The sequence below is a fragment of the Lepidochelys olivacea genome (genome assembly GCF_965140295.1).
Source record: "Lepidochelys olivacea isolate rLepOli2 genome assembly, chromosome: 7".
Taxonomy (NCBI): domain Eukaryota; kingdom Metazoa; phylum Chordata; order Testudines; family Cheloniidae; genus Lepidochelys; species Lepidochelys olivacea.
Window position 1 is genome coordinate 37,980,220 of NC_140417.1, and position 26,131 is coordinate 38,006,350.

General features: G+C 36.5%; 1 protein-coding gene across 4 annotated transcripts in view; it reads right to left on the reverse strand.

Moving 5' to 3' along the window:
* PPARG (peroxisome proliferator activated receptor gamma) overlaps positions 1-26,131 on the reverse strand; it is a 107,150-nt gene that overhangs the window by 16,513 nt on the left and 64,506 nt on the right. For all 4 annotated transcript variants that reach the window (XM_084633552.1, XM_084633551.1, XM_084633553.1 and 1 more), the window contains 3 exons: positions 25,025-25,194; positions 19,202-19,340; positions 8,981-9,180 (listed from right to left, as the gene is read on the reverse strand). In XM_084633552.1, the coding sequence (XP_084489678.1) occupies positions 8,981-9,180; positions 19,202-19,340; positions 25,025-25,194 (509 nt within the window). The remainder of the gene's footprint in view (positions 1-8,980; positions 9,181-19,201; positions 19,341-25,024; positions 25,195-26,131) is intronic.

Consider the following 26,131-nt stretch of genomic DNA (forward strand, 5'->3'; position numbering starts at 1 on the left):
AAATCCAGATAAATCCACTGAAGCAAACTTTCTTCCAGCATTAAAAAGAGTTCGCAGAAAGGGCCAGTAATTCCCACAGATTTCCTACACTTGCTGGGAACCCACTTCCTGGAGTTTTGGGATTTGGAGAGGGTAATTTTTTAAATAATTCAAGGAAAGCAATTTCTTTTAAAATACAGAACTGATTTTCACTCCTAAAAAGCGTCTATTAATGTTTTTGTCCTCTCTTAGTTTCACAAGTGTTTTACTATAAGAATTCAAAGTTCAGAAAGTTAGTTAATAAAATAATATTATCTCTTTAACGTGTATTTTAATAGTTTACATCCAATAACATATTACCCTTAAATGTTTAATTTGTAGTTATGTAGGTACAATACTTTTTCTATAGATAGACATATGTTCACATTTACATTACTTCATATGCTGTTATGCTCATTTTTAAATACAAGTCCTAGTAAGTGTTACAAATAATTGCAACTATTTTATTTTGACTATCTTGTAAATGGCATCTTCTGTTACACTGATATATTAAAGGACTTCAGAGTTTTTTAAACTCAAATAACTTGTTAATGAGAAAAAAAGTCCTTGATGCAAAAAAATAGTATGTTGTAAACTAGAACAAAGCGAATTCAGGTCACAACAATGAGTCTGCCTGTTAAAAATACCCAACTAGAATAAGTCAATTTGAAAACAAATTAGCAAAACTAATACCAGCAAAATTCTTCTTCTAGGATCTGGAAACAATCTATTTCAGAATAAACAGATGTGAGGCCCAATGACAAGATCTGTTAAAAGAAGTGAACAAGTGAATACTACGAATTTATCTTAGGAATGACTATCCTTGGGGCCAGATTATTTAAATATAGTGCATGCATCATTTACCCAGGATTGTATTAGTTTATTTGTGAAAAACAAAGCATGGACCCCTCCCAAATATTTGGTAATATTTGTTTTTCCCCCCTGACAATTCACTCTCTCTTCCTTCCATTTTCCCACACATAAGTAATTATCTGTTATTCACCTCAACTGAAGTAAGAAACACAGGGAGGTATTTCTAACATGCTTTTTAGCCTTCATGTATTCAACCCATTGACTTCAATGAGCACTGGATCAGGCCATATGTTACTGACTCCCAAAAAAGTAATTTAAACATGCGCCAACAATTGGATCATGTTCTGCTCCTAAGAAACATACAATTTTAATTGTTTAATTGTGAAATTGGATGGAAAACCACAATGTTACATTTGAGAGGGGAGAAGGAGATGTTGATAAGGGAGAGCTACAATTTGTAAGATATCAGCTATCTTTAGTACCACTCTATTGTGTTGCAGCTGCAGAAATATTTCTTCAAACTGAGACCTACGTATTTATCTGTGAATGGTTGATCCACTTCTTATTAAAGCAAAATAAAATAATAAATAACCACAAGGTACTACATATTTCTATTTGGCATTTACTTTTCTACCTCAATTCCACATATACCAAAGTTTCTGTTTAAGTCTTTGATTTGCCTTTTGGCACCAGTCATACAAAATTCATAGGTCAGAGATTCCAAGGCCAGAAGGAACTGTGATCACCCAGCCTGACCTCCTGTATAACACAAGCCTTAGAATTTCTCCAAAATAATTCCCCAAAAGAGCATATCTTTTAGAAAAAACATACAATCTTGATTAGAAAATTACCATTGATTGAGAATTCAAAGGTTAATTACCCTCACTGTTAAAAATTTACAACTTATTTTTAGTCTGAATTTGTCGAGGTTCAACTTCAACATTGGATCATGTTATACTTTTCTCTGCTAGATTGAACAGCCCATTATTAAAATATTTGTTCCCTATATAAAGAAAAGGAGTACTTGTGGCACCTTAGAGACTAACCAATTTATTTGAGCATGAGCTTTCGTGAGCTACAGCTCACTTCATCGGATGCATACCGTGGAAACTGCAGCAGACTTTATATATACACAGAGAATATGAAACAATACCTCCTCCCACCCCACTGTCCTGCTGGTAATAGCTTATCTAAAGTGATCATCAGGTGGGCCATTTCCAGCACAAATCCAGGTTTTCTCACCCTCCACCCCCCCACACAAATTCACTCTCCTGCTGGTGATAGCCCATCCAAAGTGACAACTCTTTACACAATGTGCATGATAATCAAGTTGGGCTATTTCCTGCACAAATCCAGGTTTTCTCACATCCCCCCCACCCCCATACACACACAAACTCACTCTCCTGCTGGTAATAGCTCATTCAAACTGACCACTCTCCAAGTTTAAATCCAAGTTAAACCAGAACATCTGGGGGGGAGGGTAGGAAAAAACAAGAGGAAACAATACTTATAGACTGTAATTAATTCACCCCTTAACCTTTTGTTTGTTAAGCTAAATAGATTGATCACAATAAGGCATGTTTTCTAATCCTTTAATCATTCCTGTGGCTCTTTTTTGAACCCTCTCCAATTTATCAACATCTTTCTTGAATTGAGGACACTAGAACTGGACACAGGATTCCAGCAAGGGTTGCATCAGTGCCAAATACAGAGGTAAAATAACTTCTCTACTCCTATGTGAGATTCCCCTGTTTATGCATCCAAGGATTGCATTAGCCATTTTGGTCACAGTTTTACACTGGGAGCTCATGTTAAACTGATTATTCACTATGACTCCCATCCTTTAAGTATGGCCTACATTCTTTATTTCTGCATGTATGCATTTACATTTAACTATATTAAAATGCATATTGTCTGGTTGTGCCCTGCTTACCAAGCAATCCAGATCACTCTAAAATATACAAAAAAATACAAAAGTCTGGTGGCAAAAACTTTTAATACCTTTTAAAGTATTTTATTTGGAGTCAGACCTTTAGAAATCAGTCTTGGGAACTGTGCAGTCTCTCTGTGGAACGTATTTGCTATTGTCTTTTTTGATATTTAAAGTCAGCACAAAAAAATCCTGCTATTCTTTGACAATGCTTCCAAAAATAAAGATTTTAACCTCTTTGCAATGTCACTCCTGCAAAATAATTTACATTGCTCTTGACAAAGGACTCAATGCACCTACCTACAAGCCCATCATACCCATTTGCTTTGTTCTTGGATCTCAGGTTCCTGCTATGAAATAGAAGTAAGATGCCTGAAAATTCTGGGTACTGGCATGTAAATGAGCACACCAAGCATCCCATCTGGTTACATAATTTCTATATCCATTACTACTACAACAAATATCTTTATCTTCCAAACGCAACAAGTTCTTTTCTCTGGGCCAGATTCTGATAGCCTTACCTTGGCACTAATTCTTAAAGACTTACCTTCTTGTAATCTGGCTGCAGAGACTTAAAAGCAATTTCAAAGCTATTAGTAGTAGATGGGGTCCCTGCTCATACAATCCCCCAGTAAGGGTTTGTCTCCATAAGAACATTGTTTCAATTTAATTAAATCAGTTTAGAAGCCTAGTTAAGCTAAACTGATATGAGGCACTCTTAAAACTGAAACAAAAGTATCCACATAAGAGAGTTACACCAATTTAATTAAATCAGTATCTAAACCAATTTAGTTAAATTAGCATAATTTTCTTATGTAGAAAAGGCCTAAAACAAAACTGGCTGTGCCATTATGAAAGTGACCAGCTAGCAAACCTAGCAACAGGTCATTCGTTTCAGTCAAAATACAAGACAGTGTAAGATACATCACTAATTGTTTGCCTACAGTTCTATGACAATCATTTTAATTTCAAGATGTGTGACAGCACATGGTAGGAAAAGGATAGATATGTCTCAAGACTTATTGAACATGTTCTTCCAGTCCTGGCAACAGAGGAATATTTTTCATATAAATAACTGGATGGAATAATGACTCCATGAGTGTAGCCTACTAAACATCTACTTTCATTACTGCTGGGTCACTCTCTTTCATTCCTTCTAGAGATTCCTAGTTGCTCCTCCAGCACCAAACTTGAGAAAAGCATCATGGATAACATCTGTTCCCAGATTACTGTTCTGCTATGCTGATAACAGTACTTCAATGGGGTTCAGCCCACTCATATTACAGAATGAAAAACAAAGAGTTGACAATAGCCAAGAAAATATGCAATTTAAAGGCTCAAATGAACTCTGTAACCTGAAGCTTATTTTGCCATGGCTGGTGAGCACTGTACATTCCAGAAGAGGACTTGTTACTTAGTAATTTTAGATTCCACACACTACCTTAGCATATCCAATCATTTTCAGGTGACGCAGATGCTACTGCAATTAAAAAAGGTATAAATTTAAACTGTGCCCATAGTAAACAGTTTGATGTTCTAGAGCACAAAGTCCATTACAGTACAAATAATATAAAAGTTTTAATCATTATTTACTGACTGAGTGCATCCACTCTTCCAGTGGTATGTAAACATGTCCTGAAAAGTGGTAGCAATTATATAGGGGTTTGTCTATTTATGTATTGTTTTATGGCAAACTCTAGCCTGGTGATTGGTTTAAGTAGAACATCATGTGATGGTACACTATATACATTGCATGAGCATTGCATCAGCATAATATCCAGGCATTACCAAGTCACTTCCAAAGTCCAGACAGTTATTAATTAACCAGCCAACAAAGCATAGCAGTACAGTTCATTCAGATCTCACGCAGCTCTGGAGTATTTCTCAGAATGGAAATTGTGAATGTGCTGTCCTACCACAAATTTGGAACAAATGAAGAAGAGTTCACCCCTAAAAACTCCTACCCAAACTTCATACTGGGCCCAGGGGATGCTGGGTGTTTAGGTATCAATCCTGCCAACAGTTTTATGTGAATAACTTTATGCCAGTGACTATTACTATTGACCTGAGTGTGACTACTCATATACATAAAATTATTTGTGTGCATAAGTGTTAGCAGGATCAGAGGCTCAGTCAGTGCTGTTTAGATGTCCAATCAGCATGAACACATTAGATAAAGCAGACAGTTGCTTAGTTTAATATTGACTCTAATTGCATCAGTTTAAGTATGTGAGAACAGCTGGTGGGATTCTTAGTACATAAACTCACACAATTTAGAGTCATAAACTCTGTTACATACAATAGTGTAACTAAGGTCAGAATCTGGTTTACAGAGTTTAACATGGAAGAATGAGACCAGTTTTTGAAAAAAATGTATAAAGATTCCTTTTATAAGGCAAGAAATTGGAAAATCAGCAATATACATTAAAAAAAGACAAAAACAATATAATTAAATTTGATCCTGCTCTGAGGGCTTTGATGTTAGCTACTATAACCTGGCATACCTCTCTTGCCCTTGAGTCAGCTAATTAATTCTACCACAAACATATGAGCAGTGAGATCTGAACTCTTATACAAAACAATCATCTCTCTTTCTTACTCATAATAAACTAACAACCAATTATCTATCAAATAAGGCTCTCAACATCCTTTAGAAATAGGGACAATTCTGATTTGCAACTGGGAAGGGACCTTTGGTCCCCAAAATTTTACACTCTTCAATTATGTAGGATTTAAGCAGTCCATGAAAAATAGTTCCTAGCCCTACTGCTCAGGAAGAAAACCTTCTAGTTGTGGACAAGGGTTGCCAATTTTGGTTGGATGTATCCTTGGAGGTTTCATCATATGACATAATCTTTAATTCAAGATTAATCTTTAATTCCTGGAGACTCCAGGACAATCCTGGAGGCTTGATAAGCCTGTTGAGGATCAGTAGTCTTTGACAGTCTGCAGAGAGACATAAATAATAGCCCCAAGAACTTATTTCTGATCTCAGATACACTGGTGTGTGAATTAAGAGTAACTGCACTGAGTTTAAAACAGAGATAAGAATCAGGCTTTAAGAAAGGTCTGAATTTCCCCTTTTTCTCAATGAGGTATTGATTCTGAAAAACCTAACAATTTAAATGCTGATACTGTTAAATGTTTCACTACTGGTTATTTTAGCAGAAAGATCTGGACAACATCCTTATCCATTGTTGATGAATACAGTGGCATACATAGGATGAGAGAAAATGCAATCAGGAAAGCTGCTCAACTTCCTAATTTAAAAAAAATGGCACTGCTACAAGTGGTGCAGTGTCTCAGATCAGAACTTTCTCTCCATGAAAGAGAAACTGGCTGCCCTGCCCTCTAGTTGAATTCTCCCACCATGCCCAAAACATGGGACATGAGACACAAAGAAACTACCACTGTGCTTTTCTGCACTCTGTTCAGGATACGGAGAGGTTGGGGGAAAAACTACTTTCCTTTCAGCATTGTCCTTTAGCAGCATTCTAGAACTGCTGGTGTCTTTTCCCTCCCTTTCTCACTGCTCCTTCTGCCAACTGCTTTCCTGGTCACTGCAGAACAGTGAGAAGCTTAAGAGGGAGCTGAAAGAGAGGCAGCAAGAGCAGCTGCAGAGTGAAGCAGCAGGGCTGGAATTCTCTAGGATGAAAGGAATTAAATACCACATATACACATGGAGAAAAGTATCATATGCACAACTTCTATTCTCCCCTCCAACCCCTGCCTGGGATAATCACTGTACATATGGTACCCCATTCAGAACCAGAATATCCCTAGCATAGCAACAGTTTTCTTCTTGCCAGATGCTGATGATCTGTTGGAAAGGCCAGCTCTACACACATTCTGCGCACCTCCCTCTTTTCTACCATATTCCAATGTGTAAGCCTATCTTCTAGAGGCACTGCAGCTGGCTAATTAGACCTCAAAGGCAAGCAAATACAGTAAATGGAATGTGATATTATTAGGGCTGTAAAAAACTGCAAAATATTGTTAGTGAAATTCTTGCTAACATCATTTCACTTAGTCATATGCACCTGATAGTTTGTATGAATGCATCCGATGAAGTGAGCTATAGCTCATGAAAGCTTATGCTCAAATAAATTTGTTAGTCTCTAAGGTGCCACAAGTCCTCCTTTTCTTTTTGCAGATACAGACTAACACGGCTGCTACTCTGAAACCTGTCTTTGTACATGCTGTAATCTGTGCAAGAAAGGTGAGACACACAAATGTCTTGGTAAAAGACTTATCTCTCTTTTTTTTCTGATCTTAGTCGTGTGACGTAGGTCAGGGAGAGAAAAAGTAATACCCATGTCACACGGCACAGATCAGTGGCTGCCGTTAAAGTTTTGATGCAAACCTACATGAACTGACTATTTCATGTGTTTTCTTAATGAAAAGATTTTGGTTTCATGATAGGCCCGCTTTAGTGCACTAATTTTGTGAAAATAGGAGAATTTTTTATTCACATTACAGTGAAAAAACTTGGCAAAATTTGAGACTCTTAATTTTGTTGTCAATGATTCACAAACCTCTGTTCCTTATAATTATTCATAAAATATGCATGCAAAGCTTCTTAAAGTGTAAGGAGCAACTTGGCAATGCCCATTTTGATGATTATTCTATACCTGACTGGTTTTTATGGGTTTGATCCAAAGCCTAAATACAGATCCATAAAACAGTTCACTTCTCAAATCAGATACATGCATAGAAGCAAAATTTCTACTAAGCATAATAATACCAAGCCAGGTCAGATTATAACTGTTCTCACTGGCTCTTTTGCAAGTTTAGGATATGTCTTAACTGCAGAGTCAAGTTACTGCTTTTGAGTTAGATTAGCTTGAGAGAGAGTGGGCATATTGCAAAATAACACTTGGGCTGCTATGTCTGACTGGTGTTATACTTATTCATATGTGGCATTAAAAATTCTTAGGGACATATACCATGGTTCTTTGCTTTGCAGGAAGCTGAACTGCTCTATCAATTCTTTCCCAGTGAACTGTGTGAAAAGTTGTCTATCCTGGGCATATGCAGGAAGATGTTGGAGGACTAGCGGCATTACAGTGGAGCTAGTCTGAGTCCACACTACAGAACAGTCATGTTAGCAAGTGACAAATTATGCTTTAGCCTATACCTCTTGAGGGGCCAGCCAAATGGAGTTAAAACACTGCCACACTTGAGTGAAGGATTTTTGCGTGTGGATGGTACCTGAGTTTGAGGCACCACTTGACTTATAACTCGAGTTAACTTTGCAGTGAAGACAAGCCTTTAGTAGCAATCAAAAAGTGTGAAATTCTTTCCTGCCTTAGAAAATATCAAAGAAAATCAAATCAACTGGCCTTAGTGTGGTCCTAACTCACAAACTCCCTGATACTCAGCCTAAAGAAACACATCAACACCAATAGCTGTTATTTCTGGAAAAGTTTTTATCCCATGTAGTTGAATGATGATAAAACAAAATTCCACTGTGTTTAATAGGATGTCATAGATGCATACTTTTATGCTGCTTTACAGAGATATTGCTGTATAATAAAAAAGATCTTTACATGTTGCATTTTTCAAGGGAACCCACAAATACATATACATTTATTACTAACTTACACATATATTCCTATAAAGTGTTTCCTTAAAATTTAAGTTCTAGCACCACAGGATACTGAACTAACCAAGATAACTAACTTAAATTCAGGAACACATCATTATATCTTAGGAACAAGCAGTATATTTGTGGGGAGTGGGTGACAGTGCTGGTTCTGTGAATCATTCAACACTTACGAAGCAGGAAACCAAGGAGGGTATGACTATTATCATTTAACTACATGGGTTTAGAACATATCTTGGGTTCACAGCTGGTACTGGTAATAACTACTCTATGGATGCTTGTAATAGTACTGCAGCCTATCCTCTAACAGATAGACCTATTACAGAGATAATGTGTAAGATAAATTATGGTGGAGGACAGGGGAAATAGGAAGAATGGATTGAGGAGTACAAAAAGGTTAAGATGACCTTCAAATTCTTGTACTGATTTCAAGTATTTTACTAGGTGAACTTGGAGATTTTTCAAATTATATTTACTTATCCTATCTAAAAACATTTCCTGTGTTTCAGACACAGCTTGAAATATGTAACTGCCAACAGCAAAGGGTTGGGTTTTTTTAGTGTGTTGTCAATGTGGTAAATCATTTACTTAAAAAAAAAACAGAGAAAACTAACTGATTTGTCTGTCGTTTTTCCTGTCAAGATCGCCCTCGCCTTGGCTTTGGTCAGAGGGAAGGACTTTATGTATGAGTCATACAAGTTCTTGGCAAGGGCTCGAAGATCAGCCGACTCTGGGTTTAACTGGTCGATGTCGCTGGAAATCTCTGCCAAGAGCTTCTCCTTCTCAGCTTGTGGCATTCGCCCAAACCTGATAGCTGAAGAAGACAAATTGTTACATTAGTCACAGCTGCACCTGAACACAAATATATTTTTAAAATAATATTTTCTGTCACCTTTCATAATGAGCATTCCAGAGTTTAATTTTCATTCAGAGTGCTTAGACAAGTGGCAGGAAAATGACTTCACCCAATAGAGTAGACAAGCAGTTGAAAGGGTTCAGAGAATTGTCATAAGAACAAAACTAAAGGAGGAAACAATCTGGATACCATACAGTCAGCTAGGATGCCCTTGTGAAAAGGTGTCAAGTTCTAGGAGCCTGCATGGAAATCCAGAGCTATTCTTCAGACTCATCTGGCAGTCAGATCAGGTGAGTCTGATTAATCCCAACTCATGAGGATAAAAAATGGAGAGTAAGTAAAGACAATGTTGTCGGTTGGACCAAGTGCAGGATTAAAAGTCAGGAAGTCCTGAGTTTTAATCCTGATTCCTCATTGTATGATTTTAGGCAAAAAGGGAATGCTTACCTACTTCACAGAAGTGTTGTGAGAATCAATTAGTTAATATCTATATAGTGAATAATATATAAAGTACAATAAAATGTTATTCTGAGAGCAATTAAGGGGTCAAACAGGAGGTCTTTCAGATGAAATCCCTAGAAACAGCAATTTTAGAAGGCAGCTTGACAGAAGGTTGCTAGTTGCCCTTAAGTTAATAATAAAGGAAACCCGCGGAGGGGTGAGATTTGAATGCTAACTCTGTCTGTATGTGTGCTGGGTTGACAGAGTGGCGAAGGACTCGCCTTCTCACAATACCTCACAACTACCCAACTCAAATGTAAGGCAGGATACAAGGCACACATCTTTACAATTTATAAGTGTGTACCATCCAAAGGACTGTTTACACACATGGGCAATGATTCTGAAAAATCTTTCAAATAAGCCAATAAGATATGTTTCCTAACAGACTATTTTTTTACAATATATAGATTTCAGTAAATGGAATTAAATCTATATGACCCTTAAGAAAATAAGATAGAAAGAGCATCAAGGTGAAAAAGACCAAAAAAAAAAAAAAATCCAAGGAAAAAAGTTTGTGGTGTTGGTTTAGGAACAGGTAAAAAAAAAAAACCTATAAAAAAAGATTTTCCAATTGTCAATGTCTTCTCCCTTTAAAGGTAAAAACATTGTTAGCTTAGTACTTCCAAATGGCTAAACTGGGGACACTTCCTTTGGATTATGCATGCCTCTTTCCTGTTATGAGAAAACATGGAATACTCCTTTTTACACTGGTGTTGTTGGGCCAGAAATAGCACTTTCATAAAACTCAAAATAATCTTTGATGACACAAAAGCATACAAAGCCATTTAGCACCTGTATCACTGACTGACTCTCACTTCATGACGGCTTGTTTGCTCTCACATTTCCATCACAGTTCCCTTGCAGTAAACTCTATCACCAAGAGAAACATGCTGCATATCTCATATCTCTGCGGGTGTCCCCTGAGTTCACATTTCAGAATAAAATCAGAATGGAAGGGAACCTAGCAGGTCATTAGGGACCACTTAACACATTCTATATTTAGACTTTTTCCTGAATATGTCCCCTGCCTACAATTTCTTCATATGGAAACATCTGAATAATTGCCAATGTATATTTGTTTTGGACTGGAGTCCACGTTACCGTCTTTTTTCCCCCCACAGGGATAGTAAATGGACTTAGTCAGCTACTAGCAACAGTTTCCAGTGACACTTCATTGCCAATCCTCTTGATTTCTTATAGTTTAGGAAAAGCTTTCTCCAAAATCCCAGATTTTAAAAGATTTAAAGAAAAAAAAGTACTATACATGAATCTGAATGACTACAGCGGAAATGATGGCTCAAAGAGATTAACACAGTTCTGTCAGGGTGAAATGCCCAAATCCTGCATAAAAGAATGTGTACTCAGGTTTGGGGTTGGTATCCTGTGTAATGGTTGTGAGAACAAAATCTATCTTTTATCAACCTAGGGACAGACTTTATTGTAGTCTTTGGGGTGCTGCCCCCGCTATATCCCTGATCAGCACCTACCAGATACTATAAACTGAATAAGAATGTATCCAATGCCTTCTTGCCTCACCTGGCCCCAAACAGACATCTTGTTTGTTAGCACATTGAGAGTTGGCCTGTAGCCCATCTTCCCAATGCAGAGGGCTTGATTCAAGGACCATTGAAGTCAATGGGAGTCTGTTGACTTCCGTGGGCTTTGGATCAGGCCTAGGAAGATCAGAGCCCCTTCTGTGTTACTGTTCCATCCCATACTCACATGAGAAGGGGAAAAGTGAGGCCTCTATAGCAGGAGGGGTTTGCATGGGCCTTCTACTGACAAGTGAATTTCATCGGAAGAGACTAGAATTGTGGATGGACAGTAAAGGCAAGTGATTGAAAAAAATTACTCATCAAACTAACAAAAGAATTTAGATTCATATCTAGTGAAAATCCACTAAAGTTACTGAAATATTGAAATCAATGGAGACAATACCAGAGATGAATTCAGTTCAAAGTGCTTAAATAAATACTTTTAATTAAAAGCAGGGACTTTGGTTTTATATTTGAACTAGATACTGCTGATACTATCTGTGTATCAAGAAATCTTGAAACTCTTATTTGTTATTATAAGTTATTTATATCAGGAATCATAAAACTGAGGTTTCGGACAATATGCTAGCGTAGTTTATCCTGAATCACTTAAAGTTTCCCACACTATGATTTTCCTTGTACTCCTCATTTTTGAGCTTTGTAACACAGTCAAGACTTGACATGTTGAGGTTCTATGATCTGAGGTTTTATAAGAAATGTTGTTTTTCTGGCTATTTAAGGACAGCTTTACTGTTAATCACTGACCAGTACTAATGATTTGTTTATATATATAACAAAGATGTCAATACATTTAATACAGTATTTATACAATGAGACCTCATATTAGATTGTTATATAATGCTTTAGGTCTCACTTGTGCAAATGTGTTCCAGTATTGAGTAATCAAGGCCGCATTTAATAAAAAGGGTCAAATTAGTATAATTATATTACAGGTAAAGTGTAATACTGTGTACATAATACAGATAGCCTTTATATACAAGGTACATTATACCATATGACTTCATAAAAATTGTCATAGGGAAAACCAAATCCAACATGACATTTAAGACTCTTGCTAGGGGCAGGAAAGGCTTATGAAAAGTGAATAAAATACAGTAGAACCTCAGAGTTATGAACACTGTGGGAATGGAGGCTGTTCGTATCACTGAACAAAATGTTATGGTTGTTCTTTCAAAAGTTTACAACTGAACGTTGACTTCATAGCGCTTTGAAACTTAACTAAGCAGAAGAAAAATGCTGCTTTTAACCACCTTAAATGAAATGAACATGGAAACAGTTTCTTTATCTTGTCAAATCTGTTTTTAAACTTTTCCTTTATCTTTTTAGTAGTTTACATGTAACACAGTACTGTACTGTATTTGCTTTTTTTTTTTTGGCTCTGCTGCTGCTTGATTGCACACTTCTGGTTCCAAATGAGGTGTATGACTGACCAATCAGTTCGTAACACTTGTGTTCGTAACTCTGAGGTTCTACTGTACATTTTGAACAGGGAACCAGAGTGATTAGTGCTGTGAAATTCACATTTTCATTAAAGTCTCCTTGTCCTCTAATAAACCAGCTTACAGGCTTTAAATAATGTCAGAGCTCTGACAATTAGTAGGATTATGTTTTATGATTAATTTGTCCACTTTTTAAACATATTTGTTCATTTTGCAAGAACCTCACCATGTCAGAGAAGAGTCTTGCAATGATCTGGTGCCTTTTTAGGGCTTTTGCCAACAAGATCGACTTTCCCTGCCCCTCACCTCTCTTTTAAAGAAGGATTTATAAATTGATGATACAGCTTAAATGAGGTCTGGCAGGTTACTAAAGGACATTTTCTAACTCCCAAAAGCCAAAAAAGAGGCAATATTGGTGTTAAAATTAAGGATCTTGGATGCAAAGGGAAATCATAATAATACATTTGTTTAGATCAGTAGTGGTATGTGTAATAGCTGTAGCATTAATCACATATACAAAATATCTACTGTTAGAAACTCATGCTTCAGTATGGATATTGATAATGTGTTCACCACTGTAGTAACTGAGTGCATGTGGTGCCACTGGCTGGATGTACTTAGAGTCCAATTCTGAAAAGTGGGGACTTGAGACACGAATAGAAGTGGAATTCAGAGGGTGTATCTTCACAGGAGATACTGAGCAACTCACAAGAACAGGACCTTAGAGGGTATTTCACCTTCCTATCCAGGGTAGGTGCTGATCACCACTGAAAACAGAATACCAGAGTAGATGGACAAACTGTCTGTTCTGTTATGGTACTTCCTTTGTTCCTAAACTATATTGCTATATATGTACACAATACATTCATAACAAGGCACATGATATCTTTAACAATCTGAGAATATCAGATATAAATGCTATGAACTCACTTCCTGAAGCATGCTATTGCCTCTAAAAAATAATGGCAATAAAGCGTGGCTAAGAAATATAGCTCTACTGGATACAAATATTGAGGCCCCATTCCTCACTTACACAAGTAGTCTCACTGGTTTCAATGAGACTATTCTCAGGAGTCAGGGATTGCAGGATCACACTCATGATTTTGAAATCTCACTAACAAAAGTTGTCCTTTTATACAGACTATTTTTATACAAAGGGAGAAGAAAAATGGACACTATAATACTTCCCCTTGGTGAATTAAATATTTACTTAGCTCTAAAATTTTCATACCCTTCTCCAAGATTTTAAACAACAGGATTTAATTTTTTTTTACACTAGATAATCCCTCAGTGTCAAAGTTTTTACACCAAATCTCAACTGAAAGTCACTTAATTGATCTTACATTTTAGGGTCTATCCAGACTAGGGAAAGCTACTTTATTAAAGTAGAGTTGCTTAACACAGGTATTTTGATAAGATCAAGCAATATTTACCCTGCTTATACTTTGGTTGTTGGTCCCTTTATAGTGTCTAAAATTTGCACTCTGTTGTACTTAGATAGGCCTTCGTTTGTAGCTCACTTAAGGATGTGTACATATATTTTGAGATTAAAAGACAACATAAATTCTAGTTCCTAAGGACATGTTTTTTTTATTTTATACAAGTAAAACTCTCTCATGCTCTACATCCAAATTGACTGAGCAGTGTCTCAGAGCTATAGTCAGTTTACGAGTATGCTAGGAAGAAATTAATATAGTTCTTTAAACAAAAAAAACAAACTAACAAGCAAACAAAAACTTAATTGAAATATTAGGATCATTTCAAAATGGAGACTGATTTTCCATGAGAGGATAATTGCCATTAAGCTGTACAAATAATACTATTGTTAAGACTAATAATACTATTTTAAGACTAAAAAAGAAACCAGACTGGAATAAGGACCTTGCTAGAAATTCCAATACTGGTGAATTGGTTAATGCTCATTGGTTCAAGAACATTAATACAAACCAGTATGACACAATTTTTAATTTGAAAATATTATTTTTAGTATGTATTTTTAGAATTTAGTATTTAAATTGCTATTTATATTTAAAATATTTTTTTCTTTGCAACTTCCAAATTTAATGTGTTTGGTTTCTGCTTCTTTCAAAAATGTATAATTTACAAAGAGATGTCAAAAAGCCTTGTGGAAAATGAAGTTGCATCAGAAATGGTCACTTTTTTCTTTTTTCATAAATTGGAAATTTTGGGTGAGCTTGATTGGTTGTGAACTGGTCAAGGAGAAGTGCTTTATCAAAGTTTTATAAAGGCTGTTTGCATAAAAATCACAAGAAAAAGTACCATAAGGGAGACTCTGTGTCTCTGCTGATCAATAAGGTTGAAGGCCGTTTTTCAGTGTGCCTGTGATTTTATGAATGTGAATGTATTTATGTATAATTTAATTTAGAGTTAAATTCCAGTGGTATAGGGGAAAAACATATCAAATGACACATGAGGGAAGCGGTATATAATTTGATATTTATTTTCAAAGAATATTTTGAAGTAGAAAAGACTCATGTTTCGTATTGTCAGCTTGACTGCAAATATTAAATGTCTTTTTTTAAAGATACGATTAATTGTAATTCCTATTTTCTAAATGAAAACAGAAATAGTACAGCTGGACATACAATAGAATTATCCAACAAGTGATAATTCACTAAAAGGCTTGGGTAGGCTAGGCTTTGTTACTTTGAAACAAAATTAACATACAGAATCTTGTCAGTCAGACTTTTGATGGGAATATCACTGTTCACTTTTTTTCCTCAAACTCATGCATGCTGCATTCATAATTCAATTAAATACAACAAACAACAAAGCCAACTCCTAACATATAGTGTTGTTAGGCTAACATTAAACAAACCAGGACTATCTTCTCCTATTCTCCTATCAGAGCATGTATCAGCTAACCAGCTAATCAAGACAGTGGGCAGGAGCTATCTCCTATTGGCCTGAATGCCCACCACCAGTTCAACAATCCATTGCATAAGGGTTAGTGCCTATCAGACCACATACACATTGGTTCAACAAACGAGAGTATAAAGAGTATTCCTGCTACTATCAGAATTTGTATGTACCAGTTAGGACCCAAGCCTGTTTCACTGGAGTCAATGGCTAAACTCTTATTGATTTCACTGTGAGCACAAGCTGGCACTTATGGTTTTCTGTGCTCTCTCTATCTTTGGGACTTATATAGCTGCTCATCACCACAGTACTTGAGTGCCTTCCATGTAAAACTGCTATAGATTAGCAATAGTGAAGTCCATAATGGTCTTCATGGAGTCTCCCCTCTTCCCTCTTGTCAGGGTATAAAAAGTTAGCTTTGGATAAAGTTGTTTTTGTTTGTTAGTAAAAAAAAAAAAAAAGTGGAAAAACCAAACTATCTTATTTTTGGGGAGATGGAAGGAACCTCGCTGTTGTGAATGTCATTTGTTGTTAGCCTAACAATAATTGCTTTTTCTTTTTTTCTTCTAAATTTGTGGATGCAGCGTGGATTGGTAAATATTAACACAATGGACCTTTCAAATAGGGTCCTTTTAAACCTTTAAAAGGGTCCCTATAAATCACAAGTTTACATAAAGACACAATTAATTTAAGTAAGGAGTTCTGGTGAAATTATAATCCAGGAGAATTAAACTCCTTAAACAAAGGATCTGTCACCACAACCTCACAATGCATTTTTCCTGCAGTAAATTGCTGCACATTTTGGTAACAACATACAGTTAGAAAGTTTTGCTACAAAATAGTCTCAATTTACAATGCGTAGTCTAAACTACAGTATTATAATAATATCAGTGACATAGTATCAATAGTTATGAGAGTAAAATGCCACATCAAGATAAATTATTTTTTATTCTCTGTTTCTCTGAACAAAGCTACAATACTCATCCTCCCCTGCCACCAAGTAGTGCTTTACAAAAGAAGTTGCCATATGTACTTTTTTTGTCTCTGACAGGAGCTGACTTTGTGTAAATTGTAATTTCAGTGAGAAAGAAAATTTAAGCAAGCTTCTGATTAAAATTACGGGAACCCCTGATGAGAGATACATAGCAATAGAAGATGAACAACTGTGCGTTAAACAGTGTCTAGTGATTATGGATAGAGAAGGAAAGGAAAACAACATCCAAAGCATGAGAATACTTTTTTAACCTCCACTCAAATGTTACAAAATGTGGTTAGGATCCTGCCTCCTGAAAGTGAGCTATTCATGAATATCTTCATGACTTGGAACCTTCAGACCCAATGAGTCGCATTCTACATGGGTATAAAATCCAGAGAAATTCAATGGCATTACTCCAGTATATACTGTTGCAAAAGAGATCAGAATTTGGCCCAGTGTGTGTGGTGGCTTCCAGTCCAGTTTTGCATTTCTATATGTCCTCACAGCATGAGGCTTTGTCTTTAAAGGCACAAATTTAATCTTTTATTGTCAAATCTATTTTTTAATTTATACATGGCAAGGTGACCTTCTGCCATGGAGCAATATAAAGATATCCTGCCTAGCAAAACAGGGAAAGATATTACTTAAGAAGATCTGAGTGCTTGAAAATATACACTATTGGCAAAATTCTCCCTTGGACATGCACGTGGCTCACTCTGACATCAGTGGAAGCCATATCCCTCATCTACAAGAGTATCTGGCACACGTCTTGAAAATAATAACAGCAGCTCTCTCCCCCTGCCCCGCCTCCCCCGAGAACATGGTAAAATTACTATAAAAATACCCAGAGAAGTATTTTCAAAATGAGATTTATTTTTAAGAGTTACTGTTGCATCCCAGAAACTTGAAAACCATATTTTCCATTAGGAAAACATTTCCCATACCAATGTATTCACTGAATTCACTGTATTAACTTCAGAAACCACAGTTAAGCTTTCCTCTTGGGAACAGTGCACTAATTTTTTTATACTGAGAATAATGAAAGTCCTAAAAAAAACACAGAGAAATTATTTTCCCAGTCATGTTTGCAATTCTTTACTCTTAGAATTACATAAGTCTCTATGTTATGACATTTAATTCCTGTTTTTACTTGGCTTTGCCAAGAAAAAAGAGTGAAGAATCTTCATATGGCTCTCTCCCTTCGAAGATTCTGAAATAAGTATTGTCAAAGGAATTCAGATACTGACTTTAAAGCTCACAGGGACCTTCTAGATTTTCCTGTGCCACAGAATAGTATCATACTATGTTAGGATTTTAGTGCTATCTGCTTACATAGTGTAAGGGGTTCAACTGTAAAATTGTACACTTCTTTATAGCCTAAGTCCAGAGGGTATACAAAAAGGAAATGCTGTTTGGGATTCACATTTGCGATTAAATTTGCCTATAGGTGGTGGAGAGGCCAGAGAAAGCTCTCAAAGCTCAGGAACTGCAGTCGTCCTGCTAGGTGGTGGGAGGGCATCTCTAGAATGCGTGTGCAAAGGAATTCCACACCACACTCCTTCCAAACAACAGTGCCAGCTCTACACATACCAGAAAGAAAGAGGAAGATTAGGGGTGGGCCAGTAGTGTGACCACTTGGTTTGCAATTATGCACATCTAATGTCCTAGTGTGAGGAGACTTTATTACCATTAATGCTACCAAACTTGGATAGGTGTTCTGTGCAGCAAATTGAAATTATTATTATTTACACACTTTTGGTAAATTCCACACTACACAGAATATATTTTCCAGAATTAAGGTTAATACTCACTGGTTTTGGCCCTAAATGCAAAAGGCTGGTGTGTTAAGGTATACAGCACAATTTAGACAGGAAGTAATACAGTGAAGCAAAGAAAGATAAACAGTTGCACTAGTGATAATTACATGAAGAATGAAAAAAATGCTTCATTAATTTGTTAAGGCCACAAATGATGGAGGATATAAAAACAGTTATCATATTACTGATCATTGCAGATCTCCTCCTACTGTCAACCCTGTTTTCTCTAGTCCTGTAATAAGACTGCAAGCTCTTCAGGGAAGGGACCATCTCTTTGTAATACAGTAGAATCTCAGAGTTACAAACACCTTGGGAATGGAGGTTGTTCGTAACTCTGAAGTGTTCATAACTCTGAACTCTGGTTGTTCTTTCAAAAGTTTACAGCTGAACATTGACTTCACAGCGCTTTGAAACTTTACTATGCAGAAGAAAAATGCTGCTTTTAATTTAAATGAAACAAACATGGAAACGATTTCTTTCCTTGTCAAATCTTTTTTTAAACTTTCCCTTTATCTTTTTAGTAGTTTAGTAGTTTATGTTTAACACAGTACTGTATTGTATTTGCTGTTTTTTTGGTCTCTGTTGTTGCCTGATTGCATACCTCCGGTTCCAAGTGACGTGTGTGGTTGACCAGTCAGTTCGTAACTCTGGTGTTTTTAACTCTGAGGTTCTACTGTATGCTTGTGTAGTGCCTATCACAATGTGGCTGGGGCTTCTAGCAGTACAAATAATAAATAATAATCTAATTTATGATTTTTTTCAGATCAAATACTATATTTTTCAGTATGTGCTGACAATTCATGTACTTACCATTATGTGACATGCCAACTGCAAGGCATTTCTGAAATCTGCAATACTGGCATTTATTCCTGCTTTTCTTATGAATGCGACAATTCAGATCACATCTGTCATAGATTAGCTTTAACCTGATTGTTCTTCGAAAGAAACCCTGCAATAAAAATAAAGGCATGGAAAAGGATCAGTCTAAAATATCTTCCAGTGCCTCTGCCTCATTTGAAAGGCAGATTCCACTGCACTGAATATACTGTAGCTACCTTTACTTTAGAATGTGTGTTAGAACTTTTCCATTTTAAGGTTCTGCACATTTTCAAAATATCAGAACTCATTACCAGATGTAAGAAAAATTCTATGGATCATAGCAAACCCAATCCACTCTCTGAATCCAGGAGTTTAAAAAAGAATGATATGCAAATGCATCTGGATGGGTTGCACACTCTCCAGTTTAAAGAACTACTGTTGGTGCCTCATGGAAAACATTATAAAATATTCCATGAAGAAAGACATTCTACTTCTGCATCATATATTTTCTGTCGTTATTTCCACAGTTCTTTTTACTGCATGAAAAACAGGCCCTCATAAGCCACTGCTGCTTATGCCTCACCTGAACTCATACTTCTCTATTAAGTACATTAGAATTTAATTTCCATCTTCCCATTCTTTTAATTCAAGCAAATCATTACCATCCAAGCAAATCATAAGATTGGGGGATAGTTGTTGGTTTAGTTATTTTCTCTAAATACCTCTGCTTCTTCATTATCTTCAAATGTTTTTTATTGTTGGTGGCCCATGTACTTACAGAATATTTATTTTCCTTCATTTATTCTATTTCTTTGGCTGTTTTTATTGCTAAACTATTATTGTAATATTTATTTCCAGGATCTGTTTATGTTTGAAACATTCAGTTTGCTCTTATTGTTTTGAATTTACAGGTCTTCAAAATATACAACCACCTGAAAATTCTAAAATTGATGTGATAGCCAGGATAACTACTTCAAAGTGCAATATAGCCCTGTAAAGAGACAAAGTTTTGCTGGTCATTATGGAAATTCATAATCATGTCTTTTCAGAACACTTTTTTTAACTTGAAGCCTTATAGGCGTTGAAACACAAGCAGAAAAAATATTTTGGTTTACATGGTTGTTTAGATTTTAGCATCCATTCTAAATTCTACAGCTAGATGAAGGTTTTTTGCTTGTTAGGAACAATGTAAATAATATCCAATGAATGCACATGGATGATTTTTTAAAAATCCCATTACATTGCAGCAATAGGACAATCCAAAGGCAGTGTATTTCTTAACAGATTATTGTACTTGCTGGATTAGACTAGGATTGTCTTTGACTAAAACCACATGGCATGTGCAATATTTGCCGATAATTAAACTGCTGGTCATATCTCATGGTTTAGAGTTGTATTCTCAGATCATTCATATGCAGTTTATTTTAATAAGGCATGTCCAAGTTTATTACAGTTCCTTCCTTGTTACAACTAGTTTTTCTCGCAGTTCAGTTGTAAGCACTGTGCTGACTTCTTGTTTATATATTTGACTGTGACCGTAAGTAATCAATAACAGATGTATTGCTCTTCTGGGGATTTCTCGTAGATTCACAATTTAATCCTTTGAGTTTTTGTTTAAAACCAGAGCAGGTCTGTGCCTCTGTAATCCCCTATTACTGAGGATAGTGTAGCCCTACAACACTCACTTATCCTTTTGGTCTTGTACACTCTAAACATAGCTGGCATCAGTGGGTGCTTTGAAAGGGAGTAAATGAATTTTTAAAGTCATATGGCCTGATTCACCAATGCCCTTCGATCGTGTGTAGCCATTTACAACTGTGCAAAGGGTATAAAATGAAAATCAGAAGAATATAGCCTGAATGTTAAATTGCCTAGAGATTGACTAAAAATTTAAATTATGTAAGAGCCTGATCTTGCTTCCATTAGAATAAATTCAGATTTTATGAGTGACTTCAATGACAGCAGGATTGGGACACCATCTCTTTTCATTGACCAAACTGGGAAAATAAATGAATAGCATAAAAATAAATGAACAGCAGAAAAATAAATCAATAGCATAAATAACAAAAATTAAACTAGATTTTAAAATCCTTTGAATTTTAATATAAAGTTCTGTTTGTAATATATGAAAGGCAATTTGTTTTAAATAAATATTTTTAACATGACAGTGCCCTTTTAAACAGAACACAGATCTCATATTTTATTGGGTGATTCTTCAGAATCTCACAAGGCCATACTTATGTATCCTTTGTGATCTATATGATTTTGCATAGAATCCCTATGCATAGTAATTCCATGCTCAAATAATAATATAGCAGCAGGGTTATATTACCAACCACCTGACCAGGATGGTGATAGTGACTGTGAAATGCTCAGGGAGATTAGAAAGGCTATTAAAATAAAAAACTCAGTAATAATGGGGGATTTCAACTATCCCCATATTGACTGGGTACATATCACCTCAGGACGGGATGCAGAGATAAAGTTTCTTGATACCTTAAATCATTGCTTCATGGAGCAGCTAGTCCTGGAACCCACAAGAGGAGAGGCAACTCTTGATTTAGTCCTAAGTGGAGCACAGGATCAGGTCCAAGAGGTAAATATAGCTGGACTGCTTGGTAATAGCGACCATAGTATAATTAAATTTAACTTCCCTCTGGCGGGGAAAACACCACAGCAGCCCAACACTGTCGCATTTAATTTCAGAAAGGGGAACTACACAAAAATGAGGAGGTTAGTTAAACAGAAATTAAAAGATACAGCACCAAAAGTAAAATCCCTGCAAGCTGCATGGAAACTTTTTAAAGACACCATAATAGAGGCTCAATTTAAATGTATACCCCAAATTAAAAAACATAGTAGGAGAAGCAAAAAAGAGCCACCGTGGCTAAACAACAAAGTAAAAGAAGTAATGAGAGGCAAAAAGGCATCCTTTAAAAAGTGGAAGTTAAATCCTAGTGAGGAAAATAGAAAGGAGCATAAACTCTGGTAAATGAAGTGTAAAAATATAATTAGGAAGGCCAAAAAAGAATTTGAAGTACAGCTAGCCAAAGACTCAAAAAGTAATAGCAAAAAATGTGTTAAGTACATTAGAAGCAGGAAGCCTGCTAAACAACCAGTGGGACCACCGGACGATCGAGATGCTAAAGCAGCACTCAAGGACGATAAGGCGGTTGCGGAGAAACTAAATGAATTCTTTGCATCAGTCTTCATGGTTGAGGATATGAGAGATATTCCCAAATTCTTTTTAGGTGACAAATCTGAGGAACTGTCCTAGATTGAGGTGTCATTAGAGGAAGTTTTGGAACAAATTGATAAACTAAATAGTAATATGTCACCAGGGCCAGATGGTATTCACCCAAGAGTTCTTAAGGAACTCAAATGTGAAATTGCAGAACTACTAACTGTAGTCTGTAAACTATCATTTAAATCAGCTTCTGTACCAAATGACTGGAGGATAGCTAATGTGACGCCAGTTTTTAAAAAGGGCTCCAGAGGTGACCCCAGCAATTACAACCCAGTAAGCCTGACTTCAGTACTGGGGAAACTGGTTGAAACTATGGTAAAGAACAAAATTGTCAGACACATAGATGAACATAATTTGTTGGGGAATAGTCAACATGGTTTTTGTAAAGGGAAATCACGCTCACCAATCTACTAGAATTCTTTGAGGGGGTCAACAAGCATGTGGACAAGGGGGATCCAGTGAATATAGTGTATTTAGATTTTCAGAAAGCCTTTGACAAGGTCCCTCACCAAAGGCTCTTAAGCAAAGAAAGCACTCATGGGATAATAGAGAAGGCGCTCTCATGGATTAGTAACTTGTTAAAAGATAGGAAACAAAGGGTAGGAATAAATGGTCAGTTTTCAGAATGGAGAGCTAAATAGTGGTGTCCCCTAGGGGTCTGTACTGGGCCCAGTCCTATTTAACATATTCATAAATGATCTGGAACAAGGGGTAGACAGTGTGGTGGCAAAATTTGCAGATGGTACAAAACTACTCAAGATAGTTAAGTCCCAGGCTGATTGCGAAGCGCTACAAAAGGATCTCTCAAAATTGGGTGACTGGGCAACAAAATGGCAGATGAAATTCAATGTTGATAAATGCAAAGTAATGCACATTCAAAAACATAATCCCAACTATACATATAAAACAATGGGGTCTAAATTAGCTGTTACCACTCAAGAAAGAGATCTTGGAGTCACTGTGGATAGTTTTCTGAAAACATCCACTCAACGTACAGCAGCAGTCAAAAAAGCGAACAGAATGTTGGGAATCATTAAGAAAGGGATAGATAATAAGGCAGAAAATATCACATTGCCTCTATATAAATCCATGGTATGCCCACATCTTGAATACTGCATGCAGATACGGCCGCCCCATCTCAAAAAAGATATATTGGAATTGGAAAAGGTTCAGAAAAGGGCAACAGAAATGATTAGGGGTATGCTGCTATCTGAGGATAGATTAATAAGATTGGGATTTTTCATCCTGGAATAGAGACAACTAAGGGGGATATGATAAAGAGCTATAAAATCATGACTGGTCTGGAGAAAGTAAATAAGGAAGTGTTATTTACTCCTTCTCATAACACAAGAACTAAGGGCCACCATATGAAATGAATAGGCAGCATGTTTAAAACAAACAAAAGGAAGTACTTTTTCACCCAACACACAGTCAACCTGTGGAACTCCTTGTTAGAGGATATTGTGAAGGCCAAGAGTATAACAGGGTTCAAAAAAGAACAAGATAAATTCATGGAGGATAGGTCTATCAATGGCTATTAGCCAGGATGGGCAGGGATGGTGTCCTTAGCCTCTGTTTGGCAGAAGCTGGGAATGGGCAACAGGGGATGAATCACTTGATGATTACCTGTTCTGTTCATTCCCTCTGGGGCACCTGGCATCGGCCACTGTCAGAAGACAGGATACTGGGCTAGATGGACCATCTCTTCAGTATGGCCGTTCTTATATTCTCATGCATATTTGTGTGGACACATAAAGAAGGTATGATTGCAAAAGACACTTGACACCACATGTGAAAGGAGATGAGTATTGGGGTTTGTATATCACATTTTAGCTATTATTTAAACAATGTTTCTCCTTTCCCTCCCCATCACCTCCTTTCATCACTCAGTGCTGGTTTCATAGTGTGGCTTCTCCTTATACTGTATGAAAAACTAATAAAATCATTTAAAAAAACCTATCCAGGCTTGCTAAACAAAAAACCAAAACAAACAAACAAAACCTCTGCTCCTAGAGCAAAGACCAAATGCATGGGAGAGCTAACTGAGAAACGTTGGATTCAGAGCACATTTGGGAAAGGCTCCCTATTTCTGAGAATTCATGCAGAGTTTACAGCTAATCCACATGCTAACTGACATTAATGATAATCACAGGAGAAATCCTGGAGGAATAAAATGATGTACCATCTGTCAGGGTCAGAGAAATAGCTGGGTTAAAACTAAGTTAGCCAAACTTACATGAATTAGGATAGAAAATATACAATTTCATTCCTGGAGAAAAGGAAGACCAATGGTGAATCTACTACTCTACACACATTCAGTGTTAGAACAGTTCTACTTGACACCATTGAGATGTTAATTCCATTGCCACTGGACCTTCAGCATATCCGGATAGTGCTGCTGTCCATTAATATTCTATTAAAATCAGTAGAATGGAATTCTTTTTCTAGGGATATTCAACAGCACAGCTAAGGTGACCAACCTGGAATACTTGGCAGCAGTCAAGAAATGAGAACGTGGAAATGATAGAATGTTCTTATTTCAGGCAGACACTATTGGGACAACCCACCTTACAACCTTCGCATGCATGCACGCCATAATGAAATCCAGAAGCCTTGTCCCCACATACTCTGCATTCTATAGCCATGAGAGAATTGGAGGTCTCTTCAGGAAGTTTATTGTACAACTGAACTTTTTCTGAAAAATAAGGTGGGGAAGGAGGCTCCATTTTGATTGCACCTGCATATGTAAGAGATTTTAAAAGATTAATTTATCATCTGTTATAAAAGGTACAATAAGATGTCAAGAAATAGTGACCAATACTTTCATTATAACTAACAACCACAGTAAATAGGGCCAAAAATTCTCCATCCTGTCTAATAATAAAATAATGATAAACAGCTGTAAATATTAGCTCCTTAAAAGGCTACAAGCCACAAGTAGCCATCTAGTAGATTGTGAATGAGGCTGAACTATGTTGAAGATGGCAGGGTCTGGTGCAGAAACGGGGCTATTGATCCAGTCTTCAGATTGGTAGTGCAGAATTGGTTTAGGTTGGGGACCTCATTGCCCTCCACAGTGGGGACTTCGTATTTATTCCCTGACATAGTTGTCCTCCATGAATCTTCCTTCCTCCCGCCCTCCCTCTGCAAAGAGTGTGTGGTACTTACTACAAGTCTAGGGCAGCAGTAGCTCTGGGAGGCAGGGATTGGAATCCCTAACAAGGTCTAAAAAACGACGACTCACTTGAGCTACTCAGTTGGATAATTTGGTCAAATAAAGATTGTGCTGGTGTTTTAGAGCCACTTCAGCTCTTAAGAAACTTCACTCTGTATTGGTAAATATAATTCAACCCCAGAGGCTGGTTACTGTTACATCTGACCCTTCTGAAAATTACTAATTAAAGTGCCCTTTATAATTCTAAAAAAGTTCAGCGAATACAAATAAATATGGCAATTCTTCATCAACCTATAGAGTTGGACATAAAAAGGAAGCGTTGACTTTACTAGATTATAAACTCATAGCAATATTACATTTTAGGAATAGGGAAACAGAACAACAAAGCAAGAAAGATAATATAACAATAAAGCAAAACCTTCCTTTTCAGTGGCAAACTCAGTATATGCTGTATGGATTAGGCTCACATTCATCAAGCTAATTCATCAAGCTAAGTTAT